Source organism: Syngnathus floridae, chromosome 11 (genome assembly GCF_059516105.1).
Source record: "Syngnathus floridae isolate MCC-2025c chromosome 11, RoL_Sflo_1.0, whole genome shotgun sequence".
Lineage (NCBI taxonomy): Eukaryota > Metazoa > Chordata > Actinopteri > Syngnathiformes > Syngnathidae > Syngnathus > Syngnathus floridae.
Window position 1 is genome coordinate 15,230,071 of NC_142423.1, and position 25,340 is coordinate 15,255,410.

General features: G+C 44.1%; 2 protein-coding genes across 11 annotated transcripts in view; both read right to left on the reverse strand.

Annotated features, from left to right (window-relative positions):
* Nucleotides 1-21,625, reverse strand: part of LOC148391402 (cell division control protein 42 homolog) — a 23,394-nt gene extending 1,769 nt beyond the window's left edge. For 6 of the 10 annotated variants that reach the window (XR_015861470.1, XM_088390806.1, XM_088390809.1 and 3 more), the window contains exons 1-6: nt 21,473-21,625; nt 20,451-20,576; nt 20,199-20,271; nt 19,714-19,823; nt 19,344-19,541; nt 74-190 (exon numbers count right to left, since the gene is read on the reverse strand). Coding sequence is in view for 9 of the 10 variants with exons in the window: in XM_088390806.1 (XP_088246932.1) it covers nt 74-190; nt 19,344-19,541; nt 19,714-19,823; nt 20,199-20,271; nt 20,451-20,555 (603 nt within the window). In the remaining variant the exon portion in view is untranslated. The other 4 variants (XM_088390803.1, XM_088390804.1, XM_088390810.1 and 1 more) reach the window with 4 other exon arrangements.
* Nucleotides 21,626-22,002: 377 nt separating this feature from the next.
* snrpe (small nuclear ribonucleoprotein polypeptide E) lies at nt 22,003-23,823 on the reverse strand. Its single transcript, XM_088390812.1, has 5 exons — nt 23,643-23,823; nt 23,165-23,191; nt 23,035-23,097; nt 22,589-22,667; nt 22,003-22,201 (listed from the first exon to the last, which is right to left on the reverse strand). Exons 1-5 carry the CDS (start codon nt 23,694-23,696, stop codon nt 22,146-22,148), a joined length of 279 nt encoding a protein of 92 aa, XP_088246938.1. The 5' UTR covers nt 23,697-23,823; the 3' UTR covers nt 22,003-22,145.
* Between the last annotated feature and the right edge of the window lie 1,517 nt (nt 23,824-25,340).

The window sequence follows — 25,340 nt, forward strand, 5'->3', positions numbered from 1 at the left end:
AAGCAATGGCCAGAGCACATCAACGTGCATCATCATCATTATCATCATCTGGGCTGAGTTGTTCAAAACTTACAGAGTACTTTGCTCTACGTTGAATCAACTCACTGAGCTCCTCGTGCACATTTGTTCTCTCTTTGTTTCTGAGAGAGGAAAATGCGGGGGAAAAAACCCAACGGTGGATAGACCAGGACTGGAACACAGAGGCACAACCGCGTCTAATTGGAACAAGACCTTGTTTTTGCACAGACAAAGGACAATAAACACAAGTGGGAAAAATAGCCAAACATTTTAGGTTAAAGCTGAGCGCATCCATGAACTTTTCCTCACACTCACTGGCGCAATGCTTTGCCTCCATTAGATGCATTGGCAAAATAAAAAAGCAATTTAGTGCCGCCCATGTTGCATCTTGTCCACATGCTTCAAAATGGGGCTGATTTGATCCAAATTCCTGGAATTGACTCCAAACGCCTGCTTCAAATCAACATTGACAAATTGCAGGCTTTTTCATCCCCCAAAAAATATACGCCGATTTTTGAGAGACTGGCAAAAGGCTTTGCCACTGAGTACTGTCATCAAGTATGACCCTAACTCACCCTAAGGCCCCGTAACTAGGCCAAAATGCAACTTTTGGGCATCGCTCTGAGATTTAGTATTTGTGCAGCCTTCTATTTATCACACTGACTCAGGGGTCTTGACAAAAATGGAGTTTTGGAGAGGGTCCAGATGGGAGATGTACGTATCGATTATGAATGAACTCCCGATCCTTATCAATCATTCATAGGTGTGATGGGGAAACACATTCCCTACTTCATTATCTGACAAGTAAAGAAGCTTTTAAGAGATGCTGTTCTTTCAATTAGCCGTATCGACGAAAGCGATGGAGGCCGCTGAGTGTTTTTAACAAGTGGCAACAAAATGCATCCATCTGCTTCGCACTCACGCACGTGCTGTCAAGTTGGCCCGATTGCGATCTGGCTGATCCACTTCTTCCAGCGTAGCCCGTGCTGAGCTGAGCCGCACTGTGATTTTGACAAATAGGAGCAGTTTTCCCAATGACGCTTGGAGAAGGCTGTGGAGAATGTGCGGCTCTTTTGGGCTCGGGGGGGGGGGGGGGGGGGGGGGGGGGGTGACCGTAATGGGCCTTGAGGGATCGGCAAACGCAGACGGCTGCGTGTCTTCGTGTGTGAATCATGTTTTCTGCTTCTGAACGCAGCTTGAGGTGTATGGTTTGAATTTGGGAGAAAATGTTTTCGCTAGTCTCCGTCTTGATGTGGGAGACGAGACGCCGCATCGTGCGCCGGCCGGTGTGGCTGGAATCGTTTACGGGCAAGAAGATAACTCGAAACCGGCCGACGTTTTGTACGAATGTTATGAACTCTGGAGAAAACTGAAAATGCTGTTAACGGTTTCCAGCGTGGGTTCTAAAAATGATATTTTGTGACAGCGGTCTCGGAGGTTTAAGGACAAACCTTGTACAAGCCATTTCAAAAGCCATTTTCCATACAAGTTGAATGTGACGTAAAACTTGACCTCAAAACGATTCAAGCTTACATGTTGACAGTCTCATTATTTATATTTCTAAGATTGGCCCAAATCAACATTTTGGCTTGATTTCAACCTCATGGCTTTATCTCAAAATCATGCACAGAAACAAGTTTTTCTCTGTCACATTCATTCATTGCCAAGATTATCAAATGATCTCTCCAAAGAAATTACCAAAAGGTATGTAAGAAAAAAAAGACTTTCTAACCCATGTGTGAAATCTCACAAGGCAACTATGAAGAAGTTTTTTTTTTTTTCACTTCCAAACAGCAGCTGCTGCTGCTGCTGCTGCTGCTGCTGCACTTTCTCTTATGTAGCCGAGAAACTTGAGTCGTACTATTGATCAGGCTTCCACTAGCAGGTTATTAGCAACCCCTCCACATTCTTCTTGCGTGGGGGGGTATTGTGTGTGCGTGCGTGTGTGAGCGCGCGTGTGATGAATGATCGACCAAAATACAGCGCGTAAATCTTCCCAGTAGAATTCAAGCACCGGGAGGAAGTCGTATCTATTTCAAATATGTTTTTGATCCTAACCAGTAATTCCTTCAGCCCACTATTGGTGTGACCGATCAGTTCCTCTTCCACATGCATATTCAATCATAATTACATATTACAAGTGATGGCTGCTCAAATGTGAAAGGTTACACTAATTTATGGCTGTGTAGCATAGTTGAAACACGCTTAAGTATTCGCTGTCTTGTCTGGATTCATTAGAACTTGAGCAGTCTGTCATCAAACTGTGTTCTCGTGGGAATTGAATGGAAAACTGGTTGGGAAGAAAAAAAGTGTGACAATTTGTGAGGATTCGAATTTTACTGACAAAATATATACTATATATAAAATAAGAAAATATATATACACGTATTCATATACATGTACACACACACACGCACACACACACACACACACACACACACACACACACACACACGCACACACACACACACACACACACATATTCTATAGTTAGTTGTAGAAGGGTCCTTGGGGAGGAATGGCATTGTGCAAAAGCACCTCTTAAGAAAAGAAAAACACAGGAGTTGAGGAGAAACAGCTGTGTGCATTGAAGCCTGACATGCCGGGGGACAAAAACATGTGTGTTTTATAACAATAATAATAATGATAGCGATACATAAATATGCCTGTGTTCCTAATAAAAAGACTTGGAGTCAGGCAAAGGGCTAACTTGAATCCCAGAAATGTCAACGCATCAGCTTGGCCAGAAGAAAAAAGATAAAGAAAGGGATGATGGCTAGCATCATGTTTATATTTGTAGTTTGTTTTGCGACCACACTCGTAATGATTCATATTGTTTTTCCTCACCCTACCTACCTACCTACCTACCTACCTACCTACCACACGATGGGGACAGTATGGCCATTTTACGGAGGGTGTGTCATGTTGTGAAAGCTGCAGCTAGGGAACATTTTCAATGGTCAAATTCCCTGTACTGATTTTTTTTTTCCCCCCTCAGGTCAAGTTGGTTTAATTCAACGCATGTAGACTGAACTTCTACAGTACGATATGAAGGCGTCGTCATTGAGGTCACGAGGGGCGTGGCTGCCGCAAATTGATTTATGAGAAGAAATAAAGCGTAGTAGCACATAAATCATCATTGTCAACTCAAGCGTCATAAAACTGGAGCCAAACATTCAGACTAAAAAGCAGCAGCAGCAGCAGCACCGAAAACGGAGACATGTGAGAAAAGTGGAAAGGCAGCAAAGACCTGATACTATGGAGCGTAAATGAATCCTGCCACCATTAGTCATGCCATCCATGGCTGCCCTTTGAAAATGACCTCTTCACTGCTATTGTTAAACATTCCTCCCTTTAGCAATGCACAAACGTGCCCATGTTGACTTCCGTCCCCCGTTCTATTGTTGACGTTTGTCCATACACACACACACACGCGCACAAGTCGGAAAGTCACTCAACTGGCACCTTGCAACAACTCTCAGAGAACCAAGTGGCCGTGTGCTATTGATGCATCCTTGGGGCAAGTCAAGTGGTCCAAAACATGGGGGAAATTGTCGCACGCTATTTGAAGTCATCCGAAAACATACGTACGACATGCCCACAGCTTCATTCCGTGATTCGGATGCCAAATGTTTTCGAAGTAAATCAAATCATTCTGTGAATTCAAAGTGGTTTACTCAACTGCAGATGGGGAGCGCCATTTAACACTTGGGACCATGAATTGCAAAAATACGACATAATTGACATGCTCCCGAAAAAGATGGAGAATTGCCCATGTCGGTGGTTTAAACTGACAATATAGCTGAAGCTATGCTCCGAGTCAAACGTCAAACCTGATCCACCTAATTTGGGGGAGAAAATACTCTGAAGTGAATTGATCATTGCAGGTTTTGCAAAAAGTAAATACTGCCACCTCCAAAAAATGTGAAAAGGCCAAAAGGATCCACGACCTCATCGTGACCTCATCGCCTGCTCGCTCTTGCGTTTCAGCGCCGAGTTGGTCAGCTCTAGCTTTATATGACAAAGACAAATGAACGTCTGTGGTAGCAAAAGCCCGTCTGTCTGCTTTATAACTTTTTCGACACCAGGAGGCTTTCAGGACAAACCAAAACATATCTCTGGTTACTGTGCACTTGGAAGCATTGGAAAAACTCCCAAAGACAAGCCGGACATATCTGCGCTCTCACTTAGAAGGTAGATTAAGCAAGTTTAAAGCCAAATTTAAAACAAACAAATGAAGGATTGTATTTACAGCCATGACATGAGTGCATCATGTGCTGGCTATTCATGAGCTGAGCTGAGCTGCTGCGCAATGGATGGCTTCAAAGCAAATGTTGAAGACTTTTGGCAGGACTAGATGGATTTTCGGATCGGGCCATTCATATGGATGTTGATCATTGGCATCGGTTTGACCAAAGTCAAGTGACTGACTGACTGACTGACTGACTGACTGACCGAGTGAGTGAGTGAGTGAGTGAGTGAGTGAGTGAGTGAGTGAGTGAGTGAGTGAGTGAGTGAGTGAGTGAGTGAGTGAGTGAGTGAGTGAGTGAGTGAGTGAGTGAGTGAGTGAGTGAGTGAGTGAGTGTACAACATACATACGTAGTACACGCAGTTGCAGAGGTTGCAGAGCAGAACAACACACTCCAATGTGTGATGTCAGTGTTTGCAAAGCTTACCATGGACCCCCACTGCCATCCCTTTCATCCCCTTTTCCACTTCCCATGTGTTGGTGATTATCCTCAAGCCCGTGTCTGCATCCAGAGCTTCATCTGGTTTGAAGCAGCCCAGGTAGCTCGGCCACTTTGGTGGTTGGTGCGTGCCGGCCGCCGGGCGGGCGGGCGGGCAGCCTCTCCGCAACGCAACCATAACTGCACGTGGACTCACATGCGCAGTGTCCTTCCCTGAGGTCCTTTTGATTGACAGCGCCCACTCCTGCAAGAGATTACGCTTGAGGATGGGGGGGGGGGGGGGGGGTTGAGGCCGGGGTGAAGGAAGAGTGAGAAAGAGGCTTGAGGATTAGGCCCACTGAGCTTCATTAACCTGAATGTTTACACAAGCTGATCCCTTGCAATGAGAGTCTTTTCCTTCCCACAACTGCCCCCCCCCCCCCCCCCCCCAAGACACCGACACACACACACACACAAAGCCCTTTTTGAAGAATCCTCTTGCCCCTTCCTCCATCTCTGCATGCAGTCATGGTGAGGCAGTGAAGCAGCATTCACGTCCGCCCAAAAGGTTAAGCATGCAAGTCTGGCTTCTTCTCCTACCGTCCAAATGTATTTGGGTGTCGATGATTTTATTTAAAAAAAATAAAAAATAAAATTCAGGGGTTTTTTTTAGCGTCTGCGTCATATCCATTTTCCTTTCATATTTATGCATGAAAATCAATCAGTGAAAAGGGCTGCTACAGCACACAGATCAGCTACATACTGTATGAGATAGCAAACTATAGTGATTCATTCTAAATGATGCAAATCCGCAATGATGTTTCTAAAGAACAGGGGGAAACATTTCATGCATCTGCTCTGCTCAGTAAACAAATTTGACTTGTTCAACTTTCAAACTTTCTATTAAATCAACTACCAGCTAATTTTATAATACCACACATGGGCCATATAAGTACGGCAATGGGCCAAGGAGCCAGCAAATTAGTGCCAGTCACAAGTCCCGCTTGAAACACACAGCCACGTGAACTTTTATTGTTGCTCTCCAAGGAGCCATTTCGCCATGGAGAGAGATGTGCGCCTGAGCTGCAGCAACAACACTGGGGGCTATTTACAGCTCACATTCAAATAGGCCAAAAGTTGCGGCGGGCCAGCGGAGGCGAGTCTCAGCTCGGCTTGGCTTGGCTTGGTTTGCATCGCAAGCAAGTGTTTTCTCTCAGCCATCCTCAAGATGGAAAAGCAAATTAGCATTGGCCCTCGCTCGCTCGCTCGCTCACTCGGCCCGACTCCGCCAAAAGCCCCAGAGTGGCCCGATGACAGCTGCCAGATTGCCTTCTCCGGAGAGTGGAACTGAGGCGACACGGCTTGTGCTAAAGTAAACAGAGGGTTAGTCCGCTTAGCTTGACATAGCAGGCCGTGGAGTGTTCTTTTTTTTTTCTTTTCACAAAATAAGCTAGACATCAAACGGGCCGAGTGGAAGTGGTTCCGCAAGAGGCACTACTATGCTGAGGAGGTGTAATGTTTCACCATCAGAGATTGGGCACGGCGAGGCGCGGCGCGGCGGGTCAGCGCAGGTTGACAGGAAGCTGATTGTGGAGATACAAAAGATCCATTGGTAGGTACTGTTAAGACTATTTGGCTTATTGATCATTTGACAGACTTGTACAAAAAGTCAAGAACTAAACTAAAATCATTTTTGGTGACCAGTAGGGGAAGTTACAAGTCATATGGTTTGATGTGGGACATTTTGATGAGCGTTAAAAAAAGTGAACCATAGAGGACCAGATCATTTGATTTAGGACAGAAAAAAAAGGTTCGAAGGCTGCAAGAAATAAAGTTTCCAATCTACTCTCCACAGTAAGCCCTAGCATTTCTTTTCTAAAGAGCGTATTTTGCGTTGCTCTTGTCCAAGCAACCATCTATTTTCAAGGGATCTGGGTAAACTGGGCCTTTCACAGCTGACCTTGGATGAGAGGCAGGGCAAAACCAGGATCACATCGCATCGCATCACATCACATCACATCACATGCTTGTTTGCATCTTATCATGCCAGACTGGAGTGGGCTTAACGCAATGAAAACGAGGAGACTGGAAACAATCTCAGCAGCAGGAAAGTGCTTAAGAGGGAGAGGTGGTCTGGAATGATGAAGAAAAAAAGCAGGACAGCCAGCAGAGCAGACAAGAGCCAAATCACCAGCGCCCAACACCGGCCGTCTCAGACAGGAAAGGGGAGGGAGCTGGGGGAGAAGAGAAGTAGGGAGGCAGCCATTGCAGAAATAGGGGGACGGGGCTGCACAAATACTTTTCGGGCTCCACATCTGGCTTTGATTAGCAGGAGCCGAGCCGAGCCGAGCCGAGCGGAGCGGGACAAGCCGGCCTTTGCCGCTTGTTTTGACTGGACCTTTCAGGAGAAGCTGATGTTGTTTGCTTTTTAATAAGTGCCTCGTTAATTGATGAACATGGGCTGCGGACGCAAGATTGTGAGCGTCTGTGTACGGCAAGGGCAGTTTTTGCAGACCCGCAAATCAACACACCTCCGTTTAAATCATGTACTTGGCTTGAATTAGCCATCCATCCATCCATCCATCCATCCATCCATCCATCCATCCATCCATCCATCCATCCATCCATCCATCCATCCATCCATCCATCCATCCATCCATCCACCCACCCACCCACCCATCCACCCATCCATCCATCCATCCATCCACCCATCCACCCATCCACCCATCCATCCATCCATCCATCCGACATGTCATCATTAGTGTGATCTGGAGCCAGGCTGATGCTTGGCTATAGAGGCAGGGTTAGCCCTGGACCGGACAAAAATCCGTCCATCATTTTCATACAGCTTCTTGTCCGAATTGAGTGTCGGGGTTGCGCTGAAGACGATCCGAGCCGACAACGGGCGAGAGAAAGGTGTTGTTGCATAAGCACCATCGTCACCAGCTAATCATAAGACATAGACAAATGACCCTTTACGCCCAATTTAGAGTCTGATGAATCGAACCTATATATTTTTGGAACGTGCAAGGAATCCGGAGAAAAAGCCACGCAAGCCCGAGGAGAACGCTCCATTCCATGAAGGAAGGCCTGTGCAGATCTTCTCAACTGAGGCTGACATGCTAACCACCACTCTACTGTGTTGCCTGGTATTGTAATTAACTTGAAAAATGCTTTAGTAGACAAGAAAATCCTAAGACAGTAATGGGTGCAAGTGCAGGAAAAAAGACTGGAAAATTGATGACACGTCTAAATGAAAAGTAGAAGCCAATTAAAACAAACTCTGTTAGCGCCTTTTTCGGGGAGCGGCTTTATTTCTTTTTCTTTTTCTCAAACTGCGGTGTTGGCCCGCTTTGAAAACGGCCTGGTTTCCAATCTCAAGACATGGAGCGAAACACTTGGAAAAGCGGGACTGGGAACCTCTTTGCTGTCACTACCGCGCAGACATATTGAGTGCGAGAGGAACCTCATGGCACATCATCCGCCACCGCTTAATATGCATAAACCATCAAGTGCGGCCACGCCGGCCAAGCCAAACTCAGTGTGCCGGCATCGTAGAAGATGAGAGCAACAGAAGCGGGCCCGGGAGCTCTTACTTGTATTCCCAAAGTCAATTGACCATCAAACACAAGACAGAGACAAAAAAAAAAACCATGATCCTCTGCCCTTGCCTGCCCTTGCCTGCCCTTGCCTGCCCTCGCCTGCCCTCGCCTGCCCTCGCCTGCCCTCGCCCTCCGATTTGAGCAGTTGCGAGGGTAGGAAGCCTTTGCATTCCAGCAGAAGGAGAAGAGCAAAACACACGAGTTAATGAGAATCAGAGGGAGCTCCACCAAGAGGTGAAACCGGAGAGTGGGACGTGACGATGATTGGAAGCGACCGATGCCTGGTAGCCGCCGATTCCGCTCGCCGCCAATGTCAGAGGGTTCGGAATCCTCGACGGCCCGCCCACCTTAGCGTCGCTCCCCACGTCGACTTTTCTGGGACCCGAGAGAGAGCGAGTGAGTGAGTGAACGAACCAAGGGTGATTGACGTTTACTAACCGCTGGCATCCCGGCGCATTTAATAAGGCAATAGATTGATGTGAACAACCGACGGAAGCAATTTTTTTCTGCTGACGGACAATTGTTTGTCTGGACTCACTGGTCGCAACTTTAGGTGCACCTGCAATACTAACTAGCGTCCATTTTCTACGCACGGGGTCAATTGATATGTTATCATCCGGCATGTGAAAATACAAAGCGTGCCATTTGTAACCGGAGTTATCAGAGCCATGTTAAATGATCATGACCACCCTTCATTCTTCAAAGTGATCCGACTGTCAGGGTGACAAGGTCCCATCTTAGACAATCATCCAATCATAGGTGGTGACTGCAGCTAAGACCCATGGCTCTGTGTGTGTGTGTGTGTCATTATCTCATCAAGGCATCACTGACACTCGGCGCGACGCCCCCAGGGGAGGCTTTGCCAATGGGCACGCAGGTGAAGCCTTAAATCAGCTTTAATTGGGCTGCTGAGTCACAAGGAAGGTGTGGGAAAGGCAGCCCAGTGCGAGCCTACAAAAAGACTGTTGCTCGTCATTTTGGCTTGTTCACAACAAATACGTTTTAGCATTCTTGATATTTATATACTATTACACGGGAACTTTGTAGTGCGCCTTATGTATGATATCACCTTTTTTCTTTGTGATCCATTTTCATTTCAATCCATCCAATTCAAAATCTCTTCCTTTTTAAAAGACAATTTACAGCTGACGCGAGCCGCTACCCCCGTAAAGTGGGGCCTGCCTGGCCTGCCTCAGTTCCCAGAAGGAACGCTGCTGAACATTTGATGCAAGGCCAGGCGCAACCAGCCTGATTATAAACACGTGTGTGTCTCTTCCAAAGGGCCCTCGGAGAGACATCAACGGGCCACTGAATAAATGTGCTGCCGACTGATGCCTAATTTTCCGTGCGTCATTTTTAAAAGATGTTCTTTAAGATAAACCAACGAGGGACTGTGAGCTCTACAACGTTCAAATAGTGAGAAAATATGGCTGGAATCCAAATAAACTCTTGGCTTCATGATGACAATTTTGAGCACCGTGTTTCACATCAACGGTAATTGTGGAGATCTACGAATGAAGGGTTCTCAAAGTCCGGCGGCTGATAACCGATAGATACGCTCAGTGATTGGCAAGTCTAACAATTTGTAAGTGCCAGCAAAAATGTAATCGTTGCTTTTATTGTCTTGATGGGGACTCCATATTTTAGTTGCAGTGGCCCTGTCGAAAAGTACTGGCTCATCTGCATGAGCCTCGACTATAATTCCTGATCCTTGGGAGTGTTTTGACAAAAATAGATACCAGTACACCTTGTGAGCTATCTCTTGATGGAAGGGGAAAAAAAAAAATCTCACAAATGAATTAATAGCAAAAATGAGAGTAGTGAAGTACATTGCGAGTGTTCTCTTACTGCTGAGGACATGTTGGGTGAGTCAGCAGCTGGCAAGCGACACGCACAAGCTGCCTCCTCTTCCAGGCTTCAGCTGCTTCTGCCGCTGCTGCTGCTGCTGCCGCTGCTGTGTTTGCTTAACGGTCACCACGTGCCCCGCCGAGTACACAAGGCAGCCGCAGGTATGTCGCCGTCACCCGGGCCACAGCAGCGGATGCCAACATGCTGTCAGAACCTCTCGGCTGTCCAATCACACTAACAAAATGTGAGCGAGTCTGCAGCTGCCAGCCAATAAACATTTGTTCCGTGCATATAGCATGCACTCATGTATGGTGACTGTACCGCCATTTATCTGTCAGTGGCTTTGAGGCTGCGGGCTGCGTCTGCTTCGCCGCAGTGGAAAAGAGCATCGCAAACTGGCTGATGCTTGGGGGAAAGAAAAAGAAAAAGGAAAAAAAGGTCCACCTGGACAAATTTCACCAGTCTGTGTGTAAAAAAAAAGTTGTAAAGTCCTGTACGGGTCGGCAGTAAATTAATAAATGCTGTATACATTTCGCTGAGCAGCTGCTGACAAGGTTGTGGAACAAATTAAGAAAAAAAAGTCTGCAACTTAAGTCTGGGTGATGGAGTCGGACCAATTAGTCGACTTCTTGACTTTACTACTCTGAATAATTTTTACCGTCTCGTCTTCCAATCGGCCAACTTAATTTACAGGGGTGGGGGGGCGGCTTTGGACTCACCCGACTGCTGCCGTAGCCAGACATACTATAATGATCAGTGGAGCAGCTACATCTTCATACGTGTACGCAGGTCTGAGAATATAAAAAGCAGTTGGAGGAGAAAAATGCTCAGTCATGGCGATTTTTGGAGAATGTAATAGGATCGGTGGCTTTTGGTACGCCGCCACCACCAATGAAAATAAAAATCATTCATTGTCCTCATTTCGTTTTCTGATGGCAAAGGCACAAGTTACGTACGTGTGAAAATGTAGTACCTAACAACAAAGCTCCTCGGGACAGAACAATTGACTGCACCCGCCGGTTCCAACTGACACAATTGGGCGTAAACATACAACAGGAGAAGGAATGAGAAGAGAAAACAATTACTGTGCGTCTGTGTGTGTGTGTGTGCGTGTGTTTTCGACGTGCTGTAATTTTTCCATGGTTTTGGATTTCATGTTATGCAAGAGGTGCAGAGCGCTGGGGCGAGAGGTAGGCTCGCAACAACTGAGCAAGTTTACCTCGAAAACGCTTTTGACACGTCACATGAATTGACGGTTCAAGCTGCAGGGAGGGCCAGTAAAGTGCAGGGAGGGTTTCTATCTCAATGCTAAAAACAACGAGCGAGCGTAAAGGGCTTTTTCTTGGTTTCCTCCCGGCTGTGGCTCAAAGGACTGGAGCTTGGGTTTCTTCCTCCATGGTGCTTTAGTGCGATGGTCTGGAGGGGGTCCATCTCTGGCGACCAGCGCCAACATAAACACAGAAATTCCGCCCCAATTAGAAACGCTAAATGCATTGGACTCGGTACACTACAAGGGCCGGGCGTATGCAATTAACGCAGCAGCCTGCGTTCCCTCCCGCTGGCTTCCTCGGATGGTTAAAATGTATACGGTTTCAGTTCAAGGCCAGTCGATGCTCTGATTGGACAGGTTGGACTCATCATGGAAATATAAACACAAGGGTGAGGGGTGGGTGAACGCTTGCGGTTCCGAGGTTGAGGTTTCCTTTCGGCCGGTCCTGCGGAGTTTGAGCCGGAGGAGAGATTTGCCAGGTGAGGAACAACAAGCAACCGAGGGCCTCTACACATTCGACAACACGAGGGAGGACGTGCGCTCTGAAAAGTCAAGCCACGCTAGAGGGCAGGGGAGTCAAACATGTTTTCATCGCGGGCCACATTGTTGTTATGCTTGCCCTCAGGGGGTTGCTTACAACAGTCGAAGCACATAAAGGCAGAAGAGCGAGGGGAGGTAGCAGGAGGCCAGAAATCGCACTTATTTGGTGCAGTAAAAGAGCAAAATAAACAAGACACTACAACAGATGACGCTACGCTACAAAATGAAAGGGGAATTTCTAGCCTGTTGGGTGCATCAGGGATAAGATGGAAAGAATACACAACATTCAAGTGTGCTTTAAAGGAGGAGAAAAAAGAATTGAAGGAAGGCCAGGCCATTGTCCTCTTGTACACTGGCCATTGTGCATTGTTTGTTCCTCAGTTGTAGGCTCACTCTCTGGCCTCGGGTTCTTCTTCATCCCTCAGAAAGTTTGCTAACAAGAGCTCTCACTCCATCGCCTCTGATGAAAATCCATACAAAACATTTAGCGTCGTGTGAGAAAGCGTGGAAATTCAATAAGATGCTTAACGTGATTAAGGAATGACAGGAAGAGCCAATCGAACCTGGATGCAACCCTCCACCCCTAAAAATAAAGATTTTTTTTATGCCTAAATGTATTCATTTGGCTCAACTCTGCTGAGCAGGCATATTGGCGGAAAACGTTGTCCGTGGGCCAAAGTACAGTATTTTCCGCTTTCCACCCGCACAGATGATCGGTCAACAGAGCGAGGTATCCCCCAAACTAATGCTTTCTGTTGGACGTCGATAGTAAAGCAATCTGCAGGCTGCGAGCGAGGCACAGGAAGCCCATCACATTAGCGCTCATCGGACTGTCTTCCGAGGAAACTTTCTTCTTGAGACAGCGGGCCTGAAAGCCGTCCTAATGCCACTTACTTGCTCCGGCTTTAATGGTCCACTACGAAATGTCGAGTAGAAGAATGAGCCGTGAAAGAGCGAGTGAGTGAGGTCATGTTGTTCTTTCAACACGGCTGCATGCATGCATGCGCTACTGCCACTTTCTGACCACATGTCCTCGTGACCTTGTTAATTATGGCATGGTTTGAATCAGCATACATCCAGACCCCGGACGGGATTGAAGACGTTGCTCACAAACAATACTCAGTCACAGCAAAAAAAAAAAAAAAAAACAAATGAGATTGCGCAGTTCGAGGGCGGGTTGTCCTGACCCATTTCTCTGGTGCGCAACAAAAGCGGCTTTGGCTTGCTAGGCTACCGTTGATAAATAACCTGAAAAATCGAGCAATACACGATCTGTACTTTGGTCATTCACCCACTGGCTTGTGCAGAAAAACAGAGCAAAGGCCTCAGGTATCAATGGTTGTTTTTGGCCAAACAGTGCCACCTTGTGGTCTGTTAAACCTTGAACTGGGCCTACTGAACAAATGCAAAGCTCTTCAACGACTGAGGTGTTTTGTAACAATGAGTGACAGTGAAAGTGGTAAAGGCAATTAAGGTATAAGTTTAATAATTTTAAGAATGCATCATACAAAGAATAAAGACCTTTGACAAAAGCATTTGGTTTTTCACCAAAACAACAGGTTATAGTAATGATACTGACATGGGCTGTATGTATTTCAACCCAACTCGAAGCCACCAACCTAATCAAACAGTCTCTCTGCCCGAAAAGGTGTTACTGGGCAAAACCAAGCAGTCTTTTCTTGCTTATAGAATGGCAGGTATAATGTTTATATTATTTAGAAGTGAAACAATAGGAAGGGAGGGGAGGGGATGGATGGATGGATGGGAGACAAAATGTGTGCTATTAACAAAAGTGGTGAAAAGAAGATATCGGGCTAAAAATGGAACGCCTGCCATCTCACGGCCAGTTTATAGAGGGTTGAGCATCATCCATTTTGCGTTAAGCTCATCGGACTCTGGACCGACTACATGCCACTGTTCACACACGCATTCATTCATTTTGCAGGCGGGCAATTTAGAGTCTTCAATTAAATTCACGCGTTTGTGTTTTGGAATGTTGGAGGCATAATAGCAAACGCCACACCAGAAGGAAGGAAGGAAGGTAAGTGAGCTAACTTTGGAAGCAGACACTCGGCAAGCCGCATCTCAAAGGCTGGAGTTGGCGGAAAGAACCTCTCGTTTTTGTTCGTCTTGATGGAGGGAGGGAGGGAGGGAGGATTTGATTTCAAGTGTGAGGTGACACTTACAGCGCCCGCCACGGGCGAAAGCTCTCGCTGCACTCTAAAATGCATGAGGAGCACGTTTCATAACACTGTTCAAGTTCCCTGCATTTAAGGGCAAATCCATGTGGCAATATTTCAGATTTCAACCAGTCGTCTCCTTGCCGTAAACAACTCAAGATAAATAAAGTGAATCATGTGAGATAACATTGTTGAATTCAACTTCGGAGCGGACTACTAACTGCATTGCCGACAGTTCCCTTAGTGGTTAAATGTGTGGAACAAGTAATAAATATTAGTCAAACTATCAAGTGTTGGGGGGGGGGGGGGGGGGGGCTTGGCAAACAAAACAACCAGTAACCGCAAAGGGAATACCAAGGAGAGCCTTTTTTTTTCTGGTGGTGCCGAGACAATTAGGGAGGGCTGGCTGGGGGTGGGACTCCACCATGGCTGAAGACAACTACGGGAACGCGCTTGGGCAGGGCATTTAATAGCGAGTGAGAGAGATCAGGCCACAACACTGATTGCATTTGGACAAATCTACTGAAAAGCTCAATAATTCTACACGTACATAAGCTGGCTATCTGAATCCCCATCAGTCTGTGCAAAGCCTGCATAAGCTGCGACCCCCAAATCAGACCACTTGGGGGTGAAGCTCCTTATTGCAAAGACAGTTAAACTTGGGTCGGCTGGAATCGTTCGAGTCGTGCCTTTGGAGGTCTATCAGCCTTAGCAGAGTCGTGGAAATGCGGGTGGGTGGGTGGTTGGGCGGGCGGGGGTGGGTGGGCAATATGTATTATGCAAAAGTACGTGTTAGACATGTATGCTTTGAAAAAGATGGGCTTTTCATAGCAGCACACATTTGCGCTTCTTCTTGGGCTCTGGGGGCTCCAATGCAGCCAATATCGCCTCATCAAACACATTCTTTAGGCCTTTCTGTGAACAAAAACAAATACACAGGCTAAATAAGGGGGAAGTGCAAACATGCAGAGGACAAACAAAGGAAAATGAAGTGGCATTTTTTTCAAAACTAAAACGAGGTGACAATAAGGTGACAGTGAAAAGGGAACAAAAGCCATCTCAAAAACATTTGAAGAAAGGTGACAACAGACAGCAATGTTGGATTTGTTGAGCCAACGTTTCTTTTCATGACCGTGTCAGGTCAACAGCACAAACAGGGCAAATCAAATTGAACACAAGAAAGTGGAGGGGGGTGGGGGGGTAGGGGGAAACCAGCACGTGTTATATTTTGGCCAAGTAACGCGATCACGGACCGTCGAACCATCTTCCGCTTGTTGATTAGCCATGTATGGAATTCAAGTTCAATTCCATTTGCACCATAAACAGATACTTGACACCATTAGACGCGCCATGAGAAGATTTGATTTATTATGTTTTGGTAAACTCCAGAAAAATATGGGCGCAGAGAAAGTGTAGATCATTTGTATTTTATTATATGTTGGGTTGTTGTTGTTGTTGTTTTTTTTTCGTTCCACACAACTGTAATAACATCTTTACGTTACAACAAAAAGCAATGCAAAGGTTTGCAGAATAGTTTCATATGGTCCTGGTCAAACGTTTACATACATTCACCATGGCATGGACGTCGTGTCACTGTTTTGGACTGTCAATGCTTTCTTTGCATTCTTCCGTTTTTCTGTCTGGGCCATGACCATAAAAATAAGTCATTTTGAGGTTTCTATCAATAGGTTTGATTAGCTATATTTGTTTCCAGAATACCATAATATCATCCCACTGCTATAAGAAAAAACATATTAATAATGGTAACAATAATAATGTAAAGTGACATGTGAATTAGATAGGATATAATAAATACTAGTAGGGCTGTCATTGTTGAAAATTTGTAGTTGATTATTCGATCCAACAATTGGATCATTCATTGGATGCCAGTTACAAGTTATTCGTACTATGACTGAAAATAGATCTTTTTAACACAACTACATATACGTACTTTTTTCATGGTTTGGTCTGGAATGTAAGTGAAAAAGGGAAAGATGTCCATCAATGTGTTCCAAAATAAAAACAGGGCTCTACAAACTTCCTGTTTTAATTCAACGCAACATTTACCTCTGAAATCAGATGATTAATTGAGTATCTAAGTAGGTGTCTATTCATTTACTGATCGATACAATATACGATCAGTGTTTTGTGCTATTGCACATTTTGTTATGCATGCTGGTGAAATACGTCGTCGTCATTCTGACTGGGCTGTCACTATCAAATATTTTTAGAACTGACTATGCCATTGATTATTAATAGGATCATATTTTATTTTGCACCTAACCTGTCTGTTGTTTGCCAAAGTAAAAGGTGATGTTTGCAAATGTCTTCTTATAATCAGTCTGCTTACAATAAGGACGAGAGGAATTCACGAATAATGACTGTTTCGAGGCTGAAATCGGGTTTTGGACCATTTAAACAATAGCTCTCTTTGATGACTCCATCCATCCATCCATCCATCCATCCATCCATCCATCCATCCATCCATCCATCCATCCATCCATCCATCCATCCATCCATCCATCCGTTGTCAATCGTTTGATCATGCAGAAATGGGTTCTGTCTTGTTTGAATTTGCACTCCTATCCCTTTGTTTCCAGCGCCTGTTTGCAGCAAATGTGGCCTGTGTCCTAAGCACTTTCTTTCTCTTGGCTTTTGATGTGAACAGATATTTTGGAACCCATGATGGACGCCACAGTTGGGTGTTTTGGCGGCCCAATTCTGAGTTGTGTATACTTTGCTGTTGCAAAACGCGAACATCCGCACATAATGATAGATTGTGTTCAGTGTTAAGTGCCTCATGCCTTTGCTTTGTTGCGACCGTACTATTTTAATGTCACCAGTTACAGACGGGGAATGTTGCTTACCTCTCGAGGTCACATTGTTTTGCCCTTGTGTTTAAAACAAGTAAAAAGGAAACGCATAATAGACCAGATCAATATGATAGCGTGCATGTCATTTAAGAGTAGGCTCTTGTACGGAAACAAAATGACATAACGTCCTCTTGCGCTCCAGACAGCATTTTTTTCTGCTTTCTTACATTTTTCAAGGATTGTATTCAGTAAAATGTCATGGCAAGGTTCGTCCACGTCATTGTGTCAACTACTACGGGGAAAGGATGCATCCCCAATTCCTGCTATACGTTCACTTTAATAAGGGCCGGACTTTTTAATCGTTCTGACGATTAAATGGGCCGATGATAGAGCTCTTGTCAAAAAGAATCAACATCTGGTCAAATTTGGCTGCTAACATAAACCGCTAGTCTCTCTCTCATAAAAGCAACGGTACATACATGCTGAGTGTTGCAGAAACACAAGTGGCGGGCGCTGTGACTTGATTTAGCCCTCGGTACCAGTACCAGAAACTACAGCCAGGCCCGTTTACAAGAGCGGGCTGAGCGAGCATTCCGACGAGTACGTTTGGGATTTGACACGTCTCCGGTTTTAGTTGAATTTCAAGTGGTTAAGCTGCCGCTAACAGTCCCGTTGCTACTGTGAATGAAGCGGCCGTCCGTACTCAAATTTTGTAACATAAAGCAGTGAAAGACAGAAAGAATGACCATTAGCAGTGAAGCATTGTCAATACAGCCTTTGAACTGGGTAGTAAATATGAAGATGCAAATGGGTTGAAAGAAGTTTCTAGAGGAGAAATTCCTACAATTAGCAGTCAACATAAGTGGTAGGTAGCACTTGCACATTGTTTAAAATATGCAGCATTTTCTTTGTCTCTGCAGCTCAGGAGGTTCTAGGGCGGCTAGGATAGCTTCATCAAATACATTCTTCAGCCCTCGCTACAGTGGCAAGAGAGGGAAGACAACAATATCTCAGTTAGCACACAAAGGTGTGGAAAGAGAGGACAGGCAGGATGAACATGACAAAAGAAGCAATTGGAGGCAACGTTTCACTTAGGTACATGCACAAACCAAAAGACTTGAACTTTACTACTACGACTCATTCAAAGATGAGGACTACAGGAAAAAGGAAATTACATCAGCAACTTTGCAAATGGTGATAGGAAGGAGGGAAGGAAGGAAGGAAGGAAGGAGTGCGGCAGGGCCAAAATGCATGTCGCTGTATTGTTGGAGTGAGGTTGTTGGAAATCACAATACCACTGGGCCTTTCCTTCTTAAACTATACCACCAGAAGATGTGTGAGTAGAACAAGAGTCCTTCTCAAATTGGGGGTGCGGCACCACGCCTTCACCCCATGGAACATGCTCATTAGGATACTATGCTATGCAGAGGTGTCTTATGTCAAATATTTGTTTTCTTCCTTGAAGGAGGCCAGGACACATAAGATAAACCCAAGAAACCGCCAACAAGGATTCAGTAGTCCCGTAGTGAAGTCGTTTTCAATCAATTTCAGGAATAACTCCAAAGCAAATATTGACAATATCCATGTACATTTCCACAAATCCTCTGTGTTTCAAATGCAGTAGTAAAGAGGCATACTGACAAAGGTCGTGCCAATCGAGATTTCGTGCTCAAGACTAGATTTTTTTTTCCCCTTGTGGAGCAGTTTTGCAAATCAAAGGCGTCATTTGAGCAGCAACATTTTAACAGTGTTGGCAATCTTTGTTGTTTTGTTCAAATTGATTAGTTGTTACCCCTCTAAATATGACACATGTACACAGGGACAAAGTCTGAACATCAGCTATCGTCATCTTTGGTGGCTAAAAGACCCACATTGGGGATCTCTAAAGTTTAGTCTATTCTGCTGCTGGCTGCAGAGAGGAGGAAATGCTTTTGCAGCTTTTGCTGAATGTGGAAGTAGGTTGTGCATACGTATATCAGATTAGTAATAGCTCAGATCCAAAGACCAGATCTAATCCCTCTACTTATTGATACTAAGTACACAATGAAAAGGTCCCATGGAAACAAGTGTGACAACAGTGATAAGCTATATTTTCCAGCCACTGTCCGTCCTTTAAACCTTGTGAGCATACTTTGCATTCCAACTGCTTAATGCGGGGATAAAAAACGACATTTACGAATCTTTTTCTTTGTGTTGTTGTCAATCAAATTTGGCAAAACCTCAAGAGAGGAGTACTGATTCTATTTCGATAAAAACGGCGAGGGGGGATCAGAAAAAGCGATTCAGGCATTGTGTGCAAACGCTGGGCTGGGATTTCGACATGCACTTTTTTTCCCCCTCCATTTTCTTGCTAGCTGTGGATTATGAATGTTCAAACGTGTACGTAGGTATCAAGAATACATTACCTGTGTGAGGGCTGAGCACTCCACATATTTCACAGCCTTGAGGTCTCTCGCAAGCTTCTCTGCTGTCTCCGGAGTAATAGGTTTTTGTTTGTTCTTTGCCAGCTTCTCTATAGTTGAGGGGTCATCTCGTAAATCAATCTGGGTGCCGACTAGCAGGAAGGGGGTCTTTGGACAATGGTGTGTGATCTCTGGAACCCACTGCATACACAAAGGCAATTGTTGATCTAGCTGGCAACACAAAATGTCATTTTGATCCCATCCGGACGTGAAACCGGATGGCTCTTTTTGTCGTATGAACACGATATTCTTAGCTAATTAAGGTTCGGCACATGATCAATATAGCCGTAAGACGGCGGCGGAAGGAACTTGCCTTTTCTTTTACGTTTTCAAACGATGAGGGGGACACAACGGAGAAACACACAAGGAACACGTCTGTCTGGGGATAACTCAGAGGTCTTAACCTGTCATAGTCTTCCTGACCTGGAAAAAGCACATCAAATATGTATGTATGTATGCATATTTTCAGAGGTTGGTATGGAGACTTGCGGGACCCAATATTGGACTACATTTGTGTGAAGCGGTTTGAGTGAACCGCACACAGGAAACAGGCAAATGGGACTCATAATGTTTGTGTTCATTGATGTACTGTATTGTATGCATTACTTTCCCGACCTTTGCTACCGAGCTAACTAAACAGCTGACTGAGCAGCTACCATCGTTACAAATTTGACATGTACCCAGATAATATGCGACTCTCGCAACACGCCTTACACATTGCACTAGACTGTTTCCACATACAAATGAAAGAAAGAAATGTAAATTCTCTGGATGAACAAATATGATTTAAATGCATACCTGCGGTATCAAATAAGCCCAGTGTGTAGGGCTCGCCTCCAATCATTACAGTCACAGCATAATTATCAAACACCTACAAAACAGAACACGGGGAGGGGGGGAAGAAATTTACCCATTGGTTTCCCACATCCTAAAGTATATGCATACTTTATAAGCACAGATTCACCAAGAAATAAACGGTTATGATCAAGCAGAATTTCGATCGGGTGTTGTTAATTCAATCATTGACTTTTCATATTCCCAAATACTTACTGTGGGGACATATTCAGAGGGAAATTTGTTTGTGGTGTACGAGATGAGCAGGCAGGTTTTACCCACTGCACCATCCCCAACTACAACACACTTGATGGTCTGCATTCTTCACAAATCATTCAATACCTAGAAGAGCAAAAACAAAAAATGAATGTGCAATTGTAATAGCAACAAACTGAAGGCAGTGCGTAATGTGCATCAGCGCATGCCAGAGCAAACACCATTTGGGAAGAGTCCCGAGCCCCAGAACTAAGACTGGACTCATTTTACATTTTGATGTAGCTATTCTATACGGTGGGGGAATGCAACCAAGTACCCTGCAAGCAGACCGTTCTAAGGTTTTGAGTTCTCAATGTTGCGCTACTCAAAGAATAGAAATGTGCACCAAATGCAATCTGCGGCGTACTCGGGGAAGAAACAGTATGTTCCATGTTTACGACGAAACGACAAGCGAAGGATCACATAGAACGGTTAGGGTTAGCTTAGCTTCGCTTCAGAAGCTTGTGTGGCCTCAATCTGCCCCCACCCCCACTTCACTTCCCCATCGGCTGATATACATACAATCGAAGAAGCATCGCACTGATTAACCGATGACTATCATTTTCAACGCCCTGTTTCGGCGATTTTTCCGATGAAATCTTTCGAACGTTTCACAATGACGACATCCTAGGCTAGCGTCGGCTGATAAAACGGCTTCATAGGCTTCTGTGCAAATGGCCGGTTTCCTGTCAATATTTAAAAATAATTGACACGACATATACAAGCACATCTCAAATCGCGTCCGGTCGTTATAATGCTGTTGCAGAAGTTGAAAGGCAAAACGGATGTCTTAAAGCGTCTTACTTCGCTAGCGAGTGGTCACGCAAATTAGCTTGCTAGCAAAAGCAACGGGCTAATCTCAAAGCGATGCAACTGATATTTCCCACCGCTTAATCGTTTCACGTAAACACGATCATTCAAACAATATCAAGTGAATGAAAGGAAAGAGTCAAATATGTCGACATTGGTGACTTTTTCCTTACCGTATCTCCCAATGGTGTTTTTGCGTCGGGCGTTGGCAGCTCCACTCAGTACTTGGGGCTTCCCAGGCAACCGAACAGGGACACACACTGCACTACGCTACACTAGTGCGAAAGAAAGCCGTATTCAATTTGGGGGGGGGACTACACTTTGGACATTCTACTTATATATATATATATACATAAAATAATAATAATAATGAATAAAACAGGTCAGATCATTTTAACTATTATCTGCCATGTCACCAACATTGAGAAAAAAATCCAGGGAGTTGTAGAAAAAGGTGTATAAATTCAAGTCCAAATAGCACCTTTATGACCACAACCGCCCCTCCCTATAATATAAAATCATCCATTTTAGAACAGCAACAAAATAATCACAATGCAATTCATACAAATTTGTTTGGACTGGATTAGCTGCTCAGCTAGTGGGGTTGACCTACATACTCGATACATTGCGGTTGTCTGCCACAAGATGGCAATCTAACCCAATGACCCAAATTATTAGGGTACATCTAAAAATTCCAAGATAATTATGACAAAGAAAAACTTTATTTTCAAAATGAACATTTGTTGTAGAAATGGACCATTGCCATAAACATGTCACAATAAAGGTTTAGAACAAAGGAAACAAAAACATGTGTTATGCATCATGAATGCTTGGGGTTTGCTGATGTCACTTGGACACACTCTGCAGCAAGGTAATGTTATCTCCTTTCAACATGATCCTTCCTGGAAGACGCAGAAACAAAGATAGATCTGGATCAGAAAAGTAAAGCGAGGTGATATATGCAATACTTTTCACCCGTTTCAGTGGAACACAGCATTGTGAACTAAATGGACGATGACACTGCACTGCTGAGCAGGAACACACGATGAAATGATTGACCAAACACACATTGCAATAATTACATCATGTGCTTCAAATCGTGGAAATATTGTATTTCGGTTATGGTTAATACTTCCCTACCCTGATAGTGAAAGAAAGGGGAGAAAAAGAATCCAAGAAACATTTATATACGTTAAAAAAATATAGAGATATCTCACTGGGCTGTGAAGGTTTGCAAGTACATACATATGCAAACCTTCATCCCTTAAGACACTAAAGTAACCTCTTACCCAGTGGCTTCCTGTTCCTTGTCTTCATATGGACCTCCTCAGAATCCTCGAGAACCAAGTTCATGTACTCATCAAAACCCTAAACATATCAAACAGGACATTCAAAAACTGCAGACAAAAATAGAGTCTTTTGTTGGCAACTGTTGCATTTCTTCCACATTTTAAATAAAACCCAATGTACATTGGTACTTTATTTTAAGAACGGCAATATTAGCCATTGCAAATACAGTTGAAGCTTGATTTTAAGCGACTATTCTGTCAATTTTTTTCCGTTGGAAATACATTTACAAATCGCATTTCTTTACTGTGATTATGAAAAATAAATATAATTTTAACTCTATGACTCAAATTAATCATTTCCCTTCCAGATAAGAAACACAATATCATTTTAATATCACAGAGCCCTAATTGTTGCAGCAGTCTATAAAGTTGGAAGGGGCACTTACAATGATACAGCCCTCTATTCTGATGTTGACCTGCTCATACAACCACACCTGGATCCTTGAGCGCTGTGAATGAATGAAGACAAATTGTAATCTCACACAAAACATCAACAGACGCGCAAGAAATACTTACATTTTGGAGATATCTGAAGATTAAGTTCTGATTGTTGTGGTCAAAGAATTTATTGACTAGCAGAGTGATACAAATTAATCACAGAGAGCAGGACAATCAAATATATTCAAAACATGCATTTCATTTTGTGAACATTCTATCGACTCAGTGAAGTTCAAGTTAACACGTACCGATTAGCATTTTTGCACTACATTAAAGTTGGATACATATAACTAGGCGAATTTATTTGAGCATACAATTTGAGTTGTCAGCAATTGGAAATTCTACAAGACGCTAATGTATACCAAATACACAACAAAAGCTGAATGTTTTAACAACAATACAGGTTCTGAGGCCATCCCCCTTTAAATATGCAGCAAAATAAGAGAATGGCTAACGTCGGCTATCGCCCACCAAAGCGTTAGCTTAATTGCTAAAGCTAAAAAAGAGGGAGTTCCGTGTCATTCACCCCCCCAAAAAAAAGAAGGGGAAAGGATACAATGGGCTGAACCATAACTTTCTGAACCTTCTGTCCTTGCCCTCGGTACGCCATTCTTCCACAGCGTTTCCAACTGTAGTTAGACGAAGATTACTGGCCTTGCTCCTTGTTCGAATCACACGCGTTGTGGTCAATGGCGGGCTTAAACTTCCGTTGGTTATCGAAAGACAGCTCAGTTTCACAACAGCGCCACTCCTTGTAGGAGGTCAGTACTACATTTAAGCCAATAAAGAACGATGCATGATAAAGTTCCGTCCTAGTAAAACGTTTTAACGAGCAGGACCCCCGGGTTTTGAATTAAAATCGTTGCTTAGTTTATTTTCTATGCACACATAGTATGTCTCAGTCAATACTCTCAATAATGATCAACATCAGATTCTGAAATAGCAACAGATCTTTCCGAAATGTATAATAAGCCTGCCTGGCATTGATGAACGGGTGACAGGCTGGCTACTCATTTAGGAGGAAATGGAAAGTTTGTTTTCAATTTGTACATTGGTTGTACAAGCCCAATTTCAATTACGTTGGGATCTTGTGTTCAATGTAAATAAGAACAGAATGCAATGATTTTCAAACTAGATTCAATAGAACACACTACAAGGACAAGGTATTTAATGTTCAAACTGATGAACTTGATAGTTTTTTAGCAAATAATCACTAACAGAATTTTCGGGCTGCAACACGTTCCAAAAAAGTTGGAACAGGGTCACGTGTTACATCATCTTGAAACAACATTCAATAAACGATTGTTGAAGCTATGAAAGTGAATTCTTTCCCATTCTTGCTTTACAGCGACAGCTGTTGTGAAAGTGCTATATAAACAATGATGTATTGTATTGTATTGTATTGTATTGTATTGTATTGTATTGTATTGTATTGTATTGTATTGTATTGTATTGTATTGTATTGTATTGTATTGTATTGTATTGTATTGTATTGTATTGTATTGTATTGTATTGTCGTTGGAATTATTGCAATAACGTTATCATATAAAAACACATGCTTGCTGTAACTACTATTTAAAGCAAAGCAGCATGTTGGCCTGTCAGTGTTGCAGCACACGCACGCGCACACGCACATATCATTTAAAATTTAGTTTGCAATTCTGGACGAAAAAAATCAGCAGAGTCACGCCAGCATCATCAAGTTAAGTTGTCACTGTTCTTGGTTTTGTAGCTGTAGATCTCACATTTGGGTGAACTGCGTCAGGGAAGTCATCCATGAGTGGAGTTGATTAATAACTTACAACACAGGCATACCCCCCTACCCCCCCCCCCACACACACACACAGACACACAGCAGCAGCTTATGGAAGCTCGCATCCCTCATCGGGCATGGTTGTCAAGCGTCAGATGCTTGGCTTTGTGCTACGAGGGCTGCTATGGATGGCTGACTGACTCTCAATGCCACACAACAAGCTCACATTCTCAAAGAAGACTCGCAAAAGGTGACACTAGCCCTGGAGCCAAAAAACAAGTAAGCAGGTTTGAACATGCACAGGGTGGTGCCTTTACAGCCATCATCATTAAGGGCACAATTGTCCATTATGTCATCAAAGAGAAACGTGCTATTAATTGCCCCACCCGAAGCAGGACGAAATCGGAAGATTCAAAAGTTATGAACCAACCCTTTCCGCCGAGTTGGTGTGTACGTGTTTTCTATAAGCAAACCCGCAATTGAATGGGATCATGTCAGAAA

Excerpts from the sequence above, each read along its gene's own strand:
- snrpe (XM_088390812.1), bottom strand. The coding sequence starts at position 23,696 with ATGGCGTACCGAGGGCAAGGACAGAAGGTTCAGAAAGTTATGGTTCAG. Across the intron at positions 23,192-23,642 it reads AAGTTATGGTTCAGCCCATT|AACTTAATCTTCAGATATCT; the intron begins GTATCCTTTCCC and ends CACAACAATCAG. Across the intron at positions 22,202-22,588 it reads AAGGAACAGGAAGCCACTGG|GAAGGATCATGTTGAAAGGA; the intron begins GTAAGAGGTTAC and ends TGCGTCTTCCAG.